This window comes from Apus apus, chromosome Z (assembly GCF_020740795.1).
Source record: "Apus apus isolate bApuApu2 chromosome Z, bApuApu2.pri.cur, whole genome shotgun sequence".
NCBI classification, from domain to species: Eukaryota; Metazoa; Chordata; class Aves; order Apodiformes; family Apodidae; genus Apus; species Apus apus.
The window spans coordinates 66,035,748-66,053,387 of record NC_067312.1 but is presented as its reverse complement, the minus strand read 5'-3'; the positions used below and the strand labels follow the sequence as shown (position 1 = coordinate 66,053,387).

The following is a 17,640-nucleotide window of genomic DNA, read 5'->3' as shown; positions in this document are numbered from 1 at the left end:
ACGTATTTTGCAAATTTTTATCAAAAAAAGATATATTATGTAACTCATGTGATACCAGCAAGGTAGCTTTTTGGTATTCATGATGGTTTTTTGCTAATTCACAAACCCAAAATAACCTTTGCAAACAATAGGATTAGAAAAATACAAACTGGATACAATATAAATGAAGTCCTGCATGCAGCAGGCTTCAAAAAGCAGCATTTCCAAAACAATCTGGCTTTGCATTAGGAACTCCTGTTCTGTGTTTGCAATCCTGTATCAAGGAAGTTCCGCTTGCAGTTGTTATATTTACATTAAGTCAAACTCTGCAAAATCACTCCTATTTCTGAACAGTCAAAATTACTCAAACAGTCAAATGTTTTACTCAACAGAGTGGTGCTAAAAGGTCACATTATACATGCTACTACTCTCATTCAAGAAAACAGTTTTCTGATTCTGGAGGTTCACAGTAAAAACTGAACACATTCTTCAAAGAACATTTAAAACAAGACCGTGACACTCATATTGGTATACTTAGATAACAAAAATTACATAAAATACATAACACTCAGTGCTTCCTATTCCTAAATCCACTCCAAGAACTCTGGACTCTAATTTGAAGATCTACTTTTACTTACAAACAGCTGAGAGAATTTCCAGCTATAGTTGCATCTTAAGACTAAGCTGCCCTAGACAAATGAGGCAGCTGTAAGATACACCGCATGGTATGGTTTGATTGTTTTGCTGGGTATTTTTATCCTCTCTGAACCATCTGCAAATAAAATCTTCTAATAGGATTTTTAAAAGCTGCTAGACATCCGCTGGAATAGCTCTGCCAAAGACTTAGGTTGTCTGACTAGTCATAGTTACTGTAAGTAATCCATTTTATTTACTAAGTGGACAGCAATTTGTATCCCAAAAAGAAACTTGAAATGCCATGTAATGCATAGCAGAAATAACTCAGTATCCCATCTTTACTCTGCTCCAAAACATAAATAATTTTTTTTTTTTGAAAGAAAGGTATTTAAAATAAGAAGTACACTTCACAAGGCAGTAGATATTTACCAACCCTCAATTTAACTGCTCAGCATACTCAGAAACACAGCATGAAATTATACAGCTTTGGAACCACAGCCTTCTCCAGCAAGCTGTCCAACCTTTCTTCTCTCCAGATCGTGCTACAACCCAAGACAGCTGCCAGAATCTATCTTGTGTTCTCTTCTCAATTGCTTCCTGGTACTCAGGATTGCCACTTCTTCCGTAACTTCTTAGCTCTTCAGCCTCATCTTTGCTGTTGGTGTCCATTTCTCTCTAGGGACTATTCCCTACCCCCTCTACTCCCTTAGATGTCTACAAAGGTGTTGATATTCATGCCTGGGCAACACAATCTACAGTCAGCATAACATGTTACACCTGTTGCTCATCCAGCAGTCTGGAAACTATGCTTTCTATTTGTTGTAACTGAAACAGTTTCAGCAGACATGTCTTTGCCTACAATCCTAAATAAGCGCTTCTGTTTTCAAGTTTTCCTCCAGATTAAGAGCCTTCAATATTTGTTGATGCAAGAAAGCTAGATGAACTAGAAGAAAAATAACTATTTAAGAAATAATTTGATTTTAAGTCTTCTCTTACTAAAGAGCTTTTATAATTTATGCTATGCTACCTATGGATATTATTGCTATTATCAAAGCACAAAATTACCTGTGCACTATGATGACAGCACAGAGAATCAGCAGATTTATCAGTGTGAGTAGAAAGCAGACAAAAGAACCTGTCTCTCCAAGACAAACTTGCAGAGTGGGAACACTGCCCATAACGGGTCTCCTGTTCTGATCCTATGAGTTTTAAGATTGACTTACTCGAGAACCCAAATGGGTGTGTTCAGAAGTTAACATCTGCCCAGTTTGCAAAAAACTTAGCAAACTCAATGCTTTTCAGAAACAAATGAGAACTGGGTGAAGCACAATTTTACAATTGGGTCTTAATTCCATACCTACAAAGTTGTACATCTAAAGTTAGGCTTTCTCTTGAAAAAGAGAAGTGTGAGGAATGCTAGCACAATAGCTGTTGAGTCTTTTTAGCTGAATTCACAGATAGTTGGTCTCAAGAAAGTAAATACTTGTATGCAAATGCAAAATAAAACTAGGGCATTTTCTTGGTATTCATTGGATCCAGTCACTTCAATTAGAACTCCACTGTCCAAAGTTCTTTCTGCCTGCCACTTCCAAAACATACCTTTGCAGCACAACATAACAGTTCTGAATTTACATCTCTCCTGCATACTCTAACATATTTTACAGGTATCAGCATAGCACAGAATCAGTGGTTACTACTTCTATTGTTAACTGTAATAGCTGTACTAGATGCTACCATATAAACACTCAGTTGTACCCAACCAGAGTGCAACACACACAAGCACACAAAAATGTGTAAAATTACAGAATGTGAGCAGAAGACTACAGATGCAAGGCATTACAGATATTTTCTTTTTTTTAAATACAGACTGTCTTATACAATGTACAATGTGACTGAAGCAAGAAGCCCAGTAAAGAGCATCTGCAGTATTATATATATGTATATATATAAATATATATATATATGGATTATCAAGCTGTGTGTTAAGGAACAAAGATGTCAGTAAGATCAGGATAAAGATGGAATTTGGCATTAACAGAAGATGTTGCTACATTATAAGAAAGGCAGCAGAAAGAAATCCTTAAGTCGTGTGGTGATCCTATCATACATTTCAGGAAGAAAATGAAGTGACTGCTAAGACAGATGGGCTGAATTAAGGACAACCCAGTGACTAACTGGACTGATTAACCAGGGGAGAGGTTAGAATCCAGGCTTCACTTTTTTTTTTAAGCCAGCAACTGAAAAGTATAAGACTATTCTGATTGACATATGAACATACAGTTTGTAAGAATACATATATCGCTTCATTCAGGTAGTTAAGAACACATACACACACACACAGAATAAAACAGAAGAAATACAAGCATCACATTTTTCAGCCCAAAATACATCTCAGAAGAGAACCAGGATGAAGGATGTCCCATCAAACTTCCATAGGAAGATACATTAATTATGCTGAAGTGTAACCTTCTAAACTACTAACCCCAGGACTACCATACATAGTGTTAAGAAAGCCTAGATCAGACCCAATTTTAAGCAAAGTCACAGCCAGCAAAGCCAAACTGAGTTAAAATTCATGCGACTACAGTTACTATGAGCTATGCCATTTTGGCTTAAGAGAAGGCTTCCAAAAGCAGGTGCTCCCCACTCCTGGATGGCCCACAGCCAAGATAAATTGTTCATAACCCCTACTTGTAAGTAATGTAGATTAAACTTTACATGCTGATGAAACATGCTGAGCCAATACTATTCTACTTCAGCATTTAGTTTAAATCAGTCCCACTTCAAGTCAACAATAAGAGGAAACAGGACAGAAAAGTTGAGAGGGTTTTATACAGAGATGCACACAAGTAACTTTGACGTTCTCTCTTAAAAAGCAGCCCACTCTTTTCTTTTAGTTTCCTTTTTCTTTCAACCTGGTTCTGACCCAAGATGCTGCTGTAAAATGTAGTTTTCCACTGGCAAGCATTAAGAACAAGCTTTGTAGGAGAACGGGACCTGGGGGTCCTGGTGGACAGGAGGATGACCATAAGCCAGCAATGTGCCCTTGTGGCTAAGAAGGCCAATGGCATCCTGGGGTGCATTAGAAAGGGTGTGGTTAGTAGGTCAAGAGAGGTTCTCCTCCCTCTCTATTCTGCCTTGGTGAGGCCGCATCTGGAATATCGTGTCCAGTTATGGGCTCCTCAGCTCAAGAAGGACAGGGAACTGCTTGAAAGTGTCCTGCACAGAGCCACAGAGATGATTCAGGGAGCAGAACATCTCCCTTATGAGGAAAGGCTGAGTGAGCTGGGCCTCTTTAGCTTGGAGGACACTGAGGAGTGACCTCATCAATGTTTACAAATATGTTAAGGGTGAGTGTCAGGAGAATGATGGAGCCAAGCCTTTTTCAGTGATGACCAGTGATAGGATAAGGGGCAACAGATGCAAACTGGAGCACAGGAGGTTCCATGTGAATATCAGGAAGAACTTCTTTACTGTGAGAGTGACAGAGCACTGGAACAGGCTGCCCAGAGAGGTCATGGAGTCTCCTTCTCTGAAGACATTCAAACCCTACCTGGACATGTTCTTGTGTGATGTGCTCTGGGTGATCCTGCTCTGGCAGGGGGGTTGGACTAGGTGATCTTTTGAGATCCCTTCCAACCCCTAGGATTCTGTGATTCATATTTTCTACATTTAGAAATAGCCACTTTTTTCCTATGGAATACTGAATACAAAGACATTTTGACTCATTCATCTAAACAATAAGGCCTAAATTTACCTAATTTCTTTAAGATCCTGTCATCCTCAGGCAGTTCAGCATTTGGCCTACTCTCCCCTTAACAGCTCATACCATGATTTTCAGAACACCTGCAATTTCTCAAACTTCTGTTGGTTCAACTGGTGGGTTACAGCACTGCTAGACAGAGACCTAGCAAATGGAAACTTCACCACTGCTTTCAGCATTTACATTCATTAATTGTTTGACCTTTCCTTAATGGTAAATTCACAAAATAAATCCATCCACTCGTGAACACAAACAGAAATTTTTTACCTCTTCTGATCCTCTGCCTCTCATATATATTATATCTACCTTCCAAAGTTTTAATATCTCACATACGTGCCCTGTTCTGTAAGTAGCTGTAGCCATTTTGACATCAAATGAAGTAACCAGCCAATTCCCTCCTTTCATTAAGAATATTACACTATAAGTGAGTAAGATGAACAGTATGGTGCACCTGAACTGCATTTTGACCTCAAAGTGGTTAAAACATGTGATACCAATTACAGGTGTAGACTAAGTGTGTGTCATTAAAAACGTAAGTCATTAATAATTTAATGAAAAACAGAACATTTGTCTGCATACACGGCCAACTCAGTGGATAATTACTGACCTGAGAAAGTGCATGCAACACAGAATCACAAAATCACAGAATGCCAGGCTGGAAGGGACCTAAAGGATCATCTGGTCCAACCTTTCTAGGTACTACTATAGCTTATATGAGATGGCTCAGCACCCTGTCAAGATGAGACTTAAAACTGTCCAATGTGAAGAATCTACCACTTCCCTTGTGAGATTATTCCAATGTTTGGCTGTTCTCATGGTGAAAATTCTACCTCATGTCCAATCGGAATTTCCCCAGGAGGAACTTGTGCCCATTACCCCTTGTCTTTTTCACATGACTGCATAAGGTTCTTGGTAGCCGAGCCCGTCAGTCTGCCCAGGTCATCCTGGAGGGCGGCCCTCCCTTCTGCATTGCTAACCTCTCCAGTCATCTTGGGGTCATCAGCAAACTTCATCAAGGTGCTCTTGATCCCAACATCCAGGTCACTTATGAAGATGTTGAATAGTGTTGGGCCCAGTATTGATCCCTGGGGGATCCCACTTGTGACCTGTTGCCAGTCTGAGCAGGAACTATTTACTGTCACCCTGGGTAGGGTCTGTCAGTCAGTTCCCCATCCACCTCACAGACCACTTGTCAAGGCTGTAATGAGTCAGTTTCTCCAGGAAGAGGCTATTTGGAATTGTATCAAAAGCCTTGGAGAAGTCCAGGTAGATCATGTCTCACAGTTACCTACTGACTTCCTGAGCATGAACTATAGGTGTTCAGACAAAGCACCAAGCAGTAGCTTGCTACAGGTCAGCACAAATTCTGATTAACCTCTCATCTTTAAAGTAAACCTAATCTATTACACAGTAAATTATTGCTATGTCTTCATTACTAGAGGAGGAACACACACCAGCAAACTCAGACTTCTATTAAACTATACCAGATCTCTGAAAGAATGCACCATCTTGTATCAATAAAAATTACATCTATAAACACACCAAAAAATTCTAAGTGTAGACCTCTGGGGAAGAGCAGTATTGCTCCTACCCAAAACAGCCAGCTGATCATAGCATTCTCCTGGGAGGCAGAGGCTAACTCTCCCAGAGTTACAGAACCGAAGTTAAGTCACCCACTTCCAGGGACAAGTGAGCTTGTCACTGTAATACTATTACAGTTACAAGTGGCAGTTGTCTCTAAAAAGAATGGAAAATCATACACACAGTTCCCTGCAAGTGCCCTCCATGATGACACTATCCTCTACATAACAAGCCAGAGGCCTCTGGGCTGTTCCAAAAGGCAATGCATTACAGAATATGCAAATAACAGTGGTGTCTAGTACCTGGTTTCGTGGAATTTCTGCTTCAGACTCATTTAAAAAATGCTTTATTTTTCAATTTACGGCAAAGCAGACGTTAGTCATGCTTTTCAGTTTTACTCAGTCACGTGCCAGTACTTTACATACAAACACCCACTTCCTCATCTGCCTAGTAACTCCACATCACCACTTGTTCTCCAAGGCCTAGCCCACTCAAAAGTTGCATTTGCTCTTTATTAGTATGAAACTCAAGAGATCATGCTATTAAAAGCTTTCTAGAGGTGTAATGCTGCTTTAAAGATACCCACCCAAGGGTAATAAATTTATACCTTGCTTCTCTTCAGACACTAAGCATACAACCAATTCAATGTTCCTACACCTGTTTTATGGATGTCCTCATACTCTGAAGGCATTATTTATGAATTTTCAACATTACATAAACAAAATTAAGAGCACATAAGACAGCAGTTACAACAACATTATTGATGGTGTAATATAAACATGTTTACTCTGAGAACTCATACTGGAAGCCTTCACTTACGAATCTGACATATGCTATGTTGTACATCATCTTTCACTCATCTTTTCAGTCTATTCATATTAAACATTGGATCTAAAATGCCTTTATTACATGCTTCCACCTCAGCCTGCAACTTAAATATTTATCTTGAAACATACCATAGCTGATAAATACAGAGCTGACATGATCAGCACCCTGCTGAGAAGTTAAAAGTTTAGAAAGGCGGCCATTTGCAGACAGAAACCCATTTTTTAACCCCAAAAACATTCTTTGTGTTTCTTTTCTGCATTACAGGTTGTTCAGTTCTTGTTGAAAGGAACAATAAATCAGGACACCTTAGAAATACCACAGTAATGTATCTCTAGGGCATTAAAATACCAATTTCGAAGCATGTTTGGTACTTTGACCGTTCTTACCTATTAATAAAAAACAGTCATGCAAAAAAACCATAATAAACTAACCTCAAAAAACCCCACCAAACCAAAACAGTTTAGTTTTTAAGATATTTAGAAGGTACACAAGTTAGTTCATCACATTCAATTTTCTACTTGTACATCAACCTGTTTAACAGAATTTCAGATGAGATCACAAGTCCTAAATAGCAAAGTATGTTCAAACTTTGGACTAGTATAACATCATCCAACCACACAACACACACTTTGTTTCCAAATGTAATGTGTGATAAAGCTAACACATTAGAAGAAAAGAAAACAAGGGAAGCAGAACTCCTCAGTTAGTCTTCTCCACAGAAGATGAAAGACATTCCACAGAAAGTGCTGTCCCTGCTCTGCACTGTCTTCATGTGTGAGGAACAATTTTTTCCTAGAATATTTTTTCCCCTTTTAAGGTGTGTACAGCCAGAATCCAAGAAAAAAAACACAGCTCTTTTAAGAGTTCATGGCTCTTAAACAGTACTGCTTTCCACAGTGCTGTCTTCCAGCAGTACAGTCTTTCCACAGTACTGCTGTGAAAACAATTTTGCCACTTACTGAAGACATTCACAGCAGTTTCCTAAGTATTCTTTCAAAACGCATCCTACATCCAAATGGGCCTGTCAATTGAGAAGAACAAAATCACATATTTTTGTACTGCATTCACAACCCTGGCAGAAGAGCCTCCTACCTTCCAGAGGTGAAGGTCTACTTGGTGGAGGGGTCTGCAAGGTTAGAGACTCGCATATGCATGAGTCAAGAGAAGTATGGTCCGTGTGCCACTACAGTGAATGTTATGAACTGTTTAATTGGTCATACACATTCTTCTAGATCATTGCATATGAAAGCTGAAAGGCAGCAAAATGCTACAAACTAAGAAGCCCACAGTTATATTCAGTCACAAACAAAGGATGCCATCAGCACAATAAAAGCTTCTCAGAACCGTTTTCCCTCCCTTTTCCTCTAATGAAGATTAGAAAAAACTTTGATCTTAGTTTTTTTTGGGAAAAAAAGAAAAACAGCTTGCATAGCTTCTTAAATAAAATCCTGACTTACAGATCCAAAATTCTGGCATAACAAGAAAGAAAACCACTCAGGATTACAGTACGAGGGTAGTGCTTGAGGACATTGAAAGCGTATTAGATTAATAGGAACCAACGCTAAGAAGGCTTTATCTGATTTATAGAAGAAAGGGTAGGAGGAGAATGCAAAGAGAAAGAACATATCAAGCCCTTAACTTATTACATAATCATACTTCCTTTTAAGCAGGCAATTATTCTGCAGTTTTTCATAGCAAGCTAGGGGGAGTCTGACTGAGCATTCCCAGGACATCGTTATCATGACCTTGAAGAAAATATTTTAATGGGTTTCCAATCTGAATACAACATTCAGAGGTCTCTTCCTCAGTCAAATAGTATATCTGGAAAGCAGCAAAAGTGGTTACAATTTGAAAAAAAAAACAACACAAAACCAAACCAAAAAATCCCAAACAAAACAAAACCTAAAAAAAAACCAAGCAAAAAAAAACCAAACAGGCCAGAGTTCACTGCTGCTGTAAACAGCTGCCGAACTTCATCATATTTATTACCAGAAGATATCAGGCACAAGCCACCATGTTCTGCTTGCTGTGACACTCCACCATATTCTAGCAATATTACTGGTTAAAATCGCAACAGCTAGCATGTAAAATGCAGCATGGAATCTCAACTTTCCTATACACTGCAATCATCTCCTATGGCATTGCACACTGAGTGCTGAAATCACATTAAGGCAGAAAAATTTCATCTCAGGACTGTAAAGCTGAACTTCAAATGAAGCCGACTCTTCCCTCTTCTTAAATATGTATACAGATGTTCTTGAGGCTGTTGCCATACAACTGTACACTTTCATTTCACATTAGAAATTAGAAGATTAAAAAAATAAACAAAATAAAAACCAAAACAAGCACACAAAAAGAGGGGCCTAGGGACAGGAAGCCAATCAATGTAATAGAATTTATTTACTTCATAAATCTGTGAAACTTTAAAGTGGCTGCAGGTCCTAGAAGAACTCTATTACATATTCACCAACACAGACTTGCTCTCTAAAATGTATAGACAAGAAAGCTCTCATATAGTTTAATCAAACAGAGGTAAAAAATAACAATTGGTTTAGTCAGCAGCTAGAAACCAATCTGCAGAACCATTTTTTAGAAGCAAAGCGTAAGACCTACACAATTTTTCAACAGCTCCTTAAAGTGAGAAAGATTCAAATGCAAAATAACAAAAGACAGTTTCTGTCAAGTTGGTTTGTATGTCTTGATTTTCACAAAAGAAATTGCTGAGTTAAGTTCAAAGGAACAAAAATTATAGTCAGCCCAACAGAGAAAGCATGCAAAGATAGTACAAAGCTCACCTTTATAGTGAACAGCACAAAGACAGCTGACATCTTCGCTACATAACAAACATTGTCAGCTCTTCATAATGAAAAATAAAAGCGGTCAGTTGAATGATACTGAGTATACCCTTACAATTACTAAGCTAAAAGTCTGACTGCTGACAGCATTCTAGAAGTCAAATTGTTTACATTAATACAAGCTTTAGATTAACAATGCAAGCTAATATTTCCCAAAACTCTTCTCACTTTACCAAAAAACTTGTCTTGTAAGGATGTCACGTCCGATGCTTGCTTGTAATACAAACTTATTTCTTTAAGAGCTTAAAAAAAAGTCAGTCTTTGAGTTACCTGACAAAGTGAAGAAAATGATGTGCTAACTAAAACTTTTAAGATGTGACACAACTGAAAGACAGTCTGAACTTCAGCAGGAGCTAGTCCTCAGTGGGAAAAAACTCAATGAATTTGATAAAGTACTCCTACGTAGCTATATAGTTGAAATATTTTTTTCTAGGCTAAGATCAAAAGGAATTACTTGCAAAAGCTGGGCAGTTGCTTGTGAAAGAATTTGTGAAAGGATACCTGATATTTCACAGAAACTGAATAGAGCTCACTGACCAGAAATACAGAAAAGTAGTCAACAACTTCATGAGATGACTGACTCATCAGCACTGTTTTTAGATCCTGCTTGTATGCTTCATCCTTCAAACTGAGGCTACTTGCCAGAGGCTAGAAGAAAAGCTTCATCTACTGACGTGTTGAAAGGGAAATCAAGCTTTCTAGCCCCTGAAAGTACAATTCACAACTCATTTGGTTTCTGCTCATCAGCTGGTCTTCTTCCGTGACGGTACCGATACCCAAAATGAAGTGGCCTTGGTCTGATGCCCCTAAATACTTCTGACAACTTCAGATATGGCTAAAGTACAACTAATGATCTGTACTGTCCATAACAGCTTGGAAGACATGTTTCACCAGAATTACATAAAAAAAATATTAACTAGACAGTCCAGAGTAATTCTGTGTTGTTTTGATAGCAGGTGCTTAAGGGAAAGATGATCTGCCTTCTTCTCTTCTTACCAGGAGAAATTCTTCTAGTCTTGGAAAAACCAAGGCCACCACTAACGACCCAGAATAACATGCTTTTTTTAAAGTAGTCATGCCCCAATTTCCAGCAAGATTTCAAGCTTCCCTCATGTACATCTTGGATTAAGCCAGTAACATACAAACTGTAAGGATAAAATAAACACACACAGTATTTCCCAGACCTAACAAAAACACTGAGACCTCAATACATCATCTTGTTTCCTGTAGCATCTTGTCAAAGGAAACACTTTTTTAACTACCATCAGCCTCTTCAACTGTGGAAGACCAGGAAGGGAGAATGGATTCTACATCACAGCTACCCCAAGAGAAAGCAGTTCAAGGTCCTCTTCTCCCCATCGCTTGTTCCTTTCAAGAACTACAAATTTAGTCTCTCCAAATATAACAAGGCAAACTTTGTGGAGCTGTGCTATAAATCATGTAAGTGGAGCATCTGAGCTACACCAAAAAGTAAGTTTGCTTGCTTAAAAAAAACCACACCAAAAAGCCCAAAAAGCTGTATGGATTATTCAAATCAAACAGACCTTACAGCACAGCCTACCGTTTATGATGACATGGGAGCTACGAACTCCAACAGTATCTCCAGCAATTTTATAATGGACTAACAGTCTAAGACATCAGAAAATACCACTGATAAAGAAAAAAAAAGGGAAGAGGGTATTGCCACTTGACTGCAAAATCCCTTTTTCTTCTCTAATGGAACTAAAGATTTGAAAGAACTGTTATTATTCTGTCAGCTCAGGGCTTCAGCACCTTTAAAAGACCTCAACATTTCAGAAGGAAAAATCACCTCCAAAACAGCACAAGAAAACCATCTGTATCAAAAATGAGAAACTTTAAGCTCTGTTGCACAGCAGATCCATGATGAAAGAGATGCAGCTAGACAAAAGTCCCTATCTTGAGAAGCTCATGATAGAGCCATGACAGTGAGCTGAAACCACATAATGGTACTGGCAACCAGCAGCAGAATAAGAGATACACGAGTTATTTGGGTTTTTTCCCCTCCTGTCATTTACAAGGTTGCAATCTCATATGTTAGTACTTTTCAGCCAAGTCACTACAGTACAAAGAAGTTTTAGGATGATCTGGTAACTACATCAATGAAGAGTACCTGGACTAAGACAACTGTGAAGTGCAGCTGACATCACACAAGGTTTGCCCAACAGGCTTAAGCTTCAAGTTGGTGAGAGCCAAGAGACAGCACGCAAAACAAAATAGAGCTAAGTCCACCTAGGTAAGTAGAGAATAGTGTCATCAGCTAAAGAAATAAAGAGGTTGACATAGTTCTAACACTGAAAGGGAACGACGTGTAAACAAGAACTCTGGTTGTAATGATAAAAAAAAAGAAGCACAGATCACAGAAGATACTACACCAAGGGAAGTGAAAGAACTACGTGCGAGCATGGAGTAAGACCAAAATGGAAAAAAAACCAAACATGTTGAAAAGAAGTATTCCAGATTGAAGCACTTCAACTTGCAGAACAGCAGTGGAACAACAGAAAAGAACAAGCATGCTGGCTGTATTAAATTTAAGTTAGCATTACTCATAGCAGTTCCATGTTGAAAAACTTGGTAGAAGAGGACGTAAATTAACCAAAGGAGCAAAAAACACTGGAAATACAAGATCAGGTGGCAGTAAAGGAGAATAATAATTGCAGAGTAGAAGGCAGTGAAGAATAACAAGAGGACAGTATTACAGAAGTCCAGGGAAAATAAGACATCAAGTTGTAGAGCATTACAGACAGTATGGAAAGCAGCAGAGGTCAAGAAGGGTAAGAAATGAGTAGAATCCTTGCAACTTGGCCATAAGGAGCCTGTAGAGGTCTTAATGCAGTTTCAGCAGAGGACAGAAATGGGATTGGAAGGAATTTAGCAGAAAGAGGTGAGCATGTAGGACCACAAACATAAATTTTCAGGTTCCAAGGGTTTGGAAAAGAAGGAAAGAACACTAGAGTTGACTGTCAGTTTTAAGGACAGAGGACAGCAACCCAGAATAAAATTAGTAAGGGAGTAAGATGGCAACAAGAGGTAAACCCCATAAATTTGGAGTTAAAACAGAAAAATTGAAAGAAGGGTGCTTTGGGGTCAGGCTAAGAAGTTGAAGTCATTAAAAGCAGAGTGCAAACACAAGACTCCATCACTGCAAGAAGCAGGCAAGAGCACTGAGGAAAGGTAAACATGTCAATTCTAATCAGTTTTTCCCTGTAAACCTTTAGATTCTGCAGGGGAAGAGATACAGGGAAAAGCCTAAGGCAGAGAGCTCCACACAACCTGCAAAGCAAAAGAACTGGGAAATGCATTGGGGGGGAAAATGGATAATTGAGTATGAAATAAGAGTTAGAAAGATCAAAAAAAATATCTACTTGGTTCAACAACCAGTCACAGGCAGGTGCACTATCATAAATGAGATGAGGAGGTAGCAGTTAGGAGAAAGGGACTTGCAGATGCAGTAATCAGATAAGATGGCTGGCAAAATCAAAACATAAGTAATCACTTCTCTCAGAAACAAAATTTAGGATTAGCACATGACGATCAAATAGGCTAGAGAGCTGAAGAATAAACTTAATGAGAAATCAACCTGAGAAACAAAGACATAAGGAATGAGGGTGAGGAGCCATGATAAGAGAGACTGCATGTCAAAGACCACAATGAAGCTACATAGGGAGAAACAAGAAGACAACATGAAGGAATGTCTAATGGACTCCTGCTCCAGGAATGCTTAGGAGGAAATAACAGAGGGGGAAGCATAAAGACAATGGCAGATGAGGAAACAACATTCATTGCTAATGATAAATGAGAGGATAAGACAGACATTAGACATTAATGTAATGCTGTATTGTTGGCAGCAAGGTTTCTCCAATCGATATACCAGACAAAACTGTTGCTGATAAAATATTCAGCAAGTACCCTTTGATTTGGACTTCCTGAGGAGAGACACAATTGCTCAAGGCTAAGGAATTAACAACCATTTTTTATACTTCAGTTACGTATATGGGATACAAAGCTCAATTATTGTACCACATCTTGGCACACGTAAGGAAAGCAAATGAAAGGTTCAGTGGCGTACTATTAACATCACGTGTTCTTACACTGGAACACAAAATTTCACTGAAAAACAAAATCAGTTAGTTGAAACCTATGAGCAAACGAGATATTTAGAGCATCTGATTCTCTATTTCTTCTGCTTTTGGTCTCACATTATCCACAAACGAGCCTGCATTTTCATTTAAGAATGTAACAGGGAACAGCAATTCAAATTCATAAAAAGCAATAAAGGGCCTATTAAACACTTAAGAAAAGCAATTTGGATAGTAAACACAGAAAATAAGGTTGGAAAAGACTTCAAAACATTACTTCAAACCATCAACTTCACACTGTTTGTGCACCAAGTCTGTATCAGTTTTCCTTAAGCCATTCATGACCGACATTTATCTAACATGTTTTTTAGCAAACCTCAAACAATACAGACTCCAAAATCTCCCCTGGCAGTGTACTGCAGTGACCGAACAATTAAAAAAATCATCCTCTAACATTTGGCATATAACTCCCTCTCTGAAACTGAATCCATTTTTTCATGCACCATAAAGCTGATCGCCTTCCTCTTTGCAGCAAAATTTTGTGTGTGTAAAGGATGTTCCCTATTGCAACTGGACAGCTCTGCAGTGTTTTGCACTGGAAGGACAGAGCCTTTATTTAAAAAAAAAAAAAAAAAAAAAGTCTGCCTGAACAGACGAGCTACAAAAACTCATCTCTGATGAGTCATCTGGGACAGCAGAGAAGGACTTTCCCACATAAGCAGTCTGCTGGAAGCTGGATTCAGCCACCGTGAGCGGCACAGCCAAAGGAAACTAACATTTACAGGCACAGCGTTAGTCATTATCGCCCGTCCTGCAGCCTTCAAAAAAGAGCCAAGAGAAAAAACAGTACAGCCCAGGTCGTGTTGCTCAAAGGGAAAGTTATAATAGGAAGCAGAGCCACAATCTGGAGCGCTGGGTGGGAGCTCCCGATTGTGCCTTGCTGGGCAGCACCACTCTGGGGGGGGGGGGTGGAAAAAGAGTCAGTAAGGGCAAGGGAGTGCAAGGGGAGGGAGAGGGCAGAAAGAAAACCGAGCTGGGAGATAAGAGATGGGCATGGGGCCAATCACACACCGGTAAGAGGATACAGGGAGGCACCTGAACCCTAGACCGTGGAATGAGGAAGAGGGCTGGCAGTAGGGCCGCCTCTCTTTCCAGAGGCGGTGGGGCCTGGAGGAGGTTTTAAGGACGGGCAAGTTTCCTCCCAACGAGATGGCTCCTCTCGCCGGGGTGGGGCAGCAAGGACCCCAAAGGAAAAGCTGCAGGGAAGCGGAGGGGGTGCAGAGCATTCCGGGGAGGTGGGGAGGCAGACGGGAGGAGGGAGTGCGGAGCCACCGGGCAGAAGTGCAAGGCAGCCCGGGGGTGGCGGAGCTGGAGGTTTGCAGCTGCCAACTGTGGAGCAGGGCGAAGCAGCGACTGCAAAACGACAGCGGGGCTGGAGGAAGAAGGGGCAAGGTGATGCTGATCCTCAGGGGAAGCAGCACGCCGAGGACCCTGTGCAGGGTGATGCGGGGGTGTGCGCAGCATAGCGGCAGCAGGGCTCTGGGGGGTGAGCAAGGGGGGCACAGCCCTACGGGGGAAGAGCAGAGCCCTGGGGGGGGAGCAAACCAACGCACAGTGATGTGCATCAAGGCTGGGGGCGGGGTGTAAAGGGGTTCACAGCCACGAGAGAGCAGGACTGTGGGAAGGGAAAGCAACGGGTTAACAGCCTGGGAGAGCAGAGCTCTTGGCGGGGCGAGGGGGAAGGGGAAGGGGAAGGGGAAGCAAAGTGTTCGCAGCCGCGGCAGAGTCTGGTTATTACGGGGAACGCAAGCGGGTGCTCAGCTGTGGGGGCTACAGGTGCAGCGAGGGGATGCAGAGCCCCGGGAAAGCGGAGGGGCTGCGGTGGTGGGAAGGAGCGAAGTGGTGCACAGACGTGGCAGAGCAGGGCTGGAAGGGCTGGAAGGGGACGCGGGCCACCGGAGAGCAAGACTATGGGGGGGGGGAATAGGCGGGTGCACGGCCCCGGGACAGCATGTGGGGCAGGGCATGCAGGCGAGGGAACAGGGCCCGGCAGGGAGAGAGGAAAGGCAAGAGGGGAGAAGGGCCCTGCGGCGGGCGCGGGCCGCTCACCTGCGCCGCGGAGCTGCAGCAGCCCATGGCGTCCGCGGGTCCGTGCCCCAGGGGTGCCCGCTGGGAAGGCGCCAGGCGGGAAGGCGCTGGGCATCCACCCGCCGCGGCGGCCCGCCCCGGAGGAACGGCCGGGGCCCGATCAAGCGAGAGCGGCTGCGGCACCAGCCCCGCCGCGGCGCCTCCTCATCCTCCCCCCGCGCCAGCGGCGGCCACGGCTGAGGGGAAGGGGCGGGAATTGCGGCGGGCGGGGCCGGGAATGCGGCGCGGGGGGTACCTGCCGGGCCCCGCCCCCCCCCCCCCCGGGCGGCTTCCGGTGGCGCAGTCGCTTTTGCCCGGTTGCCAAGGCGACGGCAGGGCTGGCGGGCCCGGCCCGGCCCGGCCCTCGGGCCTTCCCCGCCGGGGCTGCCGGCTTTTCGGACCCGGGCGTAGTCGTGCGTTGCTCTTGTTCTCCGAGGCTGTTGGGAGGAGGAGATGCTGCCCGGTGCGGGGGCAGCTGCGTGGGGAAGCTTTGCTCCAGGCGGTGTGGTTTCCGCGTGTCTGGGGCCTCCAGAAGCGGAGAAGAGAGCTGCTAGCGAAATCCTGTCTTGTGTACCTGCAGGTGTGAGGGGGGGGCTGGAGGTGCCTCTGCTTGCTCGTGGGGGAGGCCTTGGCAAGTGCAGAGCCCGGCAGGCCTGTGTCTTACCCTGCTGTCAGTGTGGTTTATCCCGTTTTTCCAGACCAGCTGTTTACTGGCGCAACGCGGGGAGTACCCAGCCATTGGAAACAGTAGCCTTGAGTGGTTGCAAAGGATGTCATTCTGCCCCTTGGATTCAGTCGATTGCCATAATTTAGAGCTGATTTTGTCAAGCTCTGTAGGCTTCCCAGAGACACAAATGCAGGTGTCAGTCTTTCGAGCTCTATGCCTCAGTAACTGCAAAAAGCTGATGGCATTAATTACTTTAGGATGACGTTTGCTGCGTTGTTCACTGATAAAATCAGTCTCTGAACTGTAGGCCAGAATGTGTTCCTAAGCCGTGCAGGTGGCAACAAATGTTTGAGAGCTTCTGAACCAGTGAAGTGAGTACCTGGCTGCAGCTTGCATCTTAACAACTAAGGTGACAGCTCTTCTCAGGGTGAAAGAAGGTTCTCTTTGGAAAGTGGCAGGCCCTCTTCAGGTAGCTGGCCCAGGAGTTTTGTTTGAACGTGGCCTAAACACATTAAGTGATTCATTAAGTGATACTAAGTCAAAATATTTTTTTGCTTTATCTGAACTCCGAAGCAGGTTTGATTAAATCAATGTAACAGAATATCCATGATTAGAAATAACACTGCAATTGCTGAAATTTAAAATGATATTTTGACAGGCAGAATGAGGCAAAAGAAGCCTTGTGACTAGAGGAGTCTTGTTAGACTTCCAATATAGAACAAAAAATGGTGTGTGTGGGTGAATTGTGAATCATACTTTTTTTTTAGCTCTTCTCAGTTTAATGGCAAGTAGAATCACTTCTCAAAATGTTCATTTTTTCTAGCAGTTGGTTAAAATGTCTTTTTACCACTTACATGTACATTGCTGTTTTTTTAATTGTTCAGCCTCATGATAGCAAAATATTTCTGTTGTATTCAAAGGTGTGACCATCAAATAAGTGTTTTGCCCAAACACTCTATAGGAGGCATGTTTCTTTTGTGATTGACACAGGAATAGATAACAAAAAATCAGTAGTCAATTCTTGTGTAACTTTGGATGTGCCACTTGAGTTTCTCTGTTCTGTAATTTTGCCATTAAAAAAATACTTTTGTCTCAGCTTTTTTTTTT

General features: G+C 42.0%; 1 protein-coding gene across 2 annotated transcripts in view; it reads right to left on the bottom strand.

The window, feature by feature from the left end:
- SLC44A1 (solute carrier family 44 member 1) overlaps nt 1-16,063 on the bottom strand; it is a 70,610-nt gene extending 54,547 nt beyond the window's left edge. For both annotated transcript variants that reach the window (XM_051642582.1, XM_051642583.1), the window contains exon 1: nt 15,849-16,063. In XM_051642582.1, coding sequence (XP_051498542.1) covers nt 15,849-15,875 — 27 coding nt within the window. In that variant the 5' untranslated portion in view covers nt 15,876-16,063. The remainder of the gene's footprint in view (nt 1-15,848) is intronic.
- Nucleotides 16,064-17,640: the final 1,577 nt, after the last annotated feature.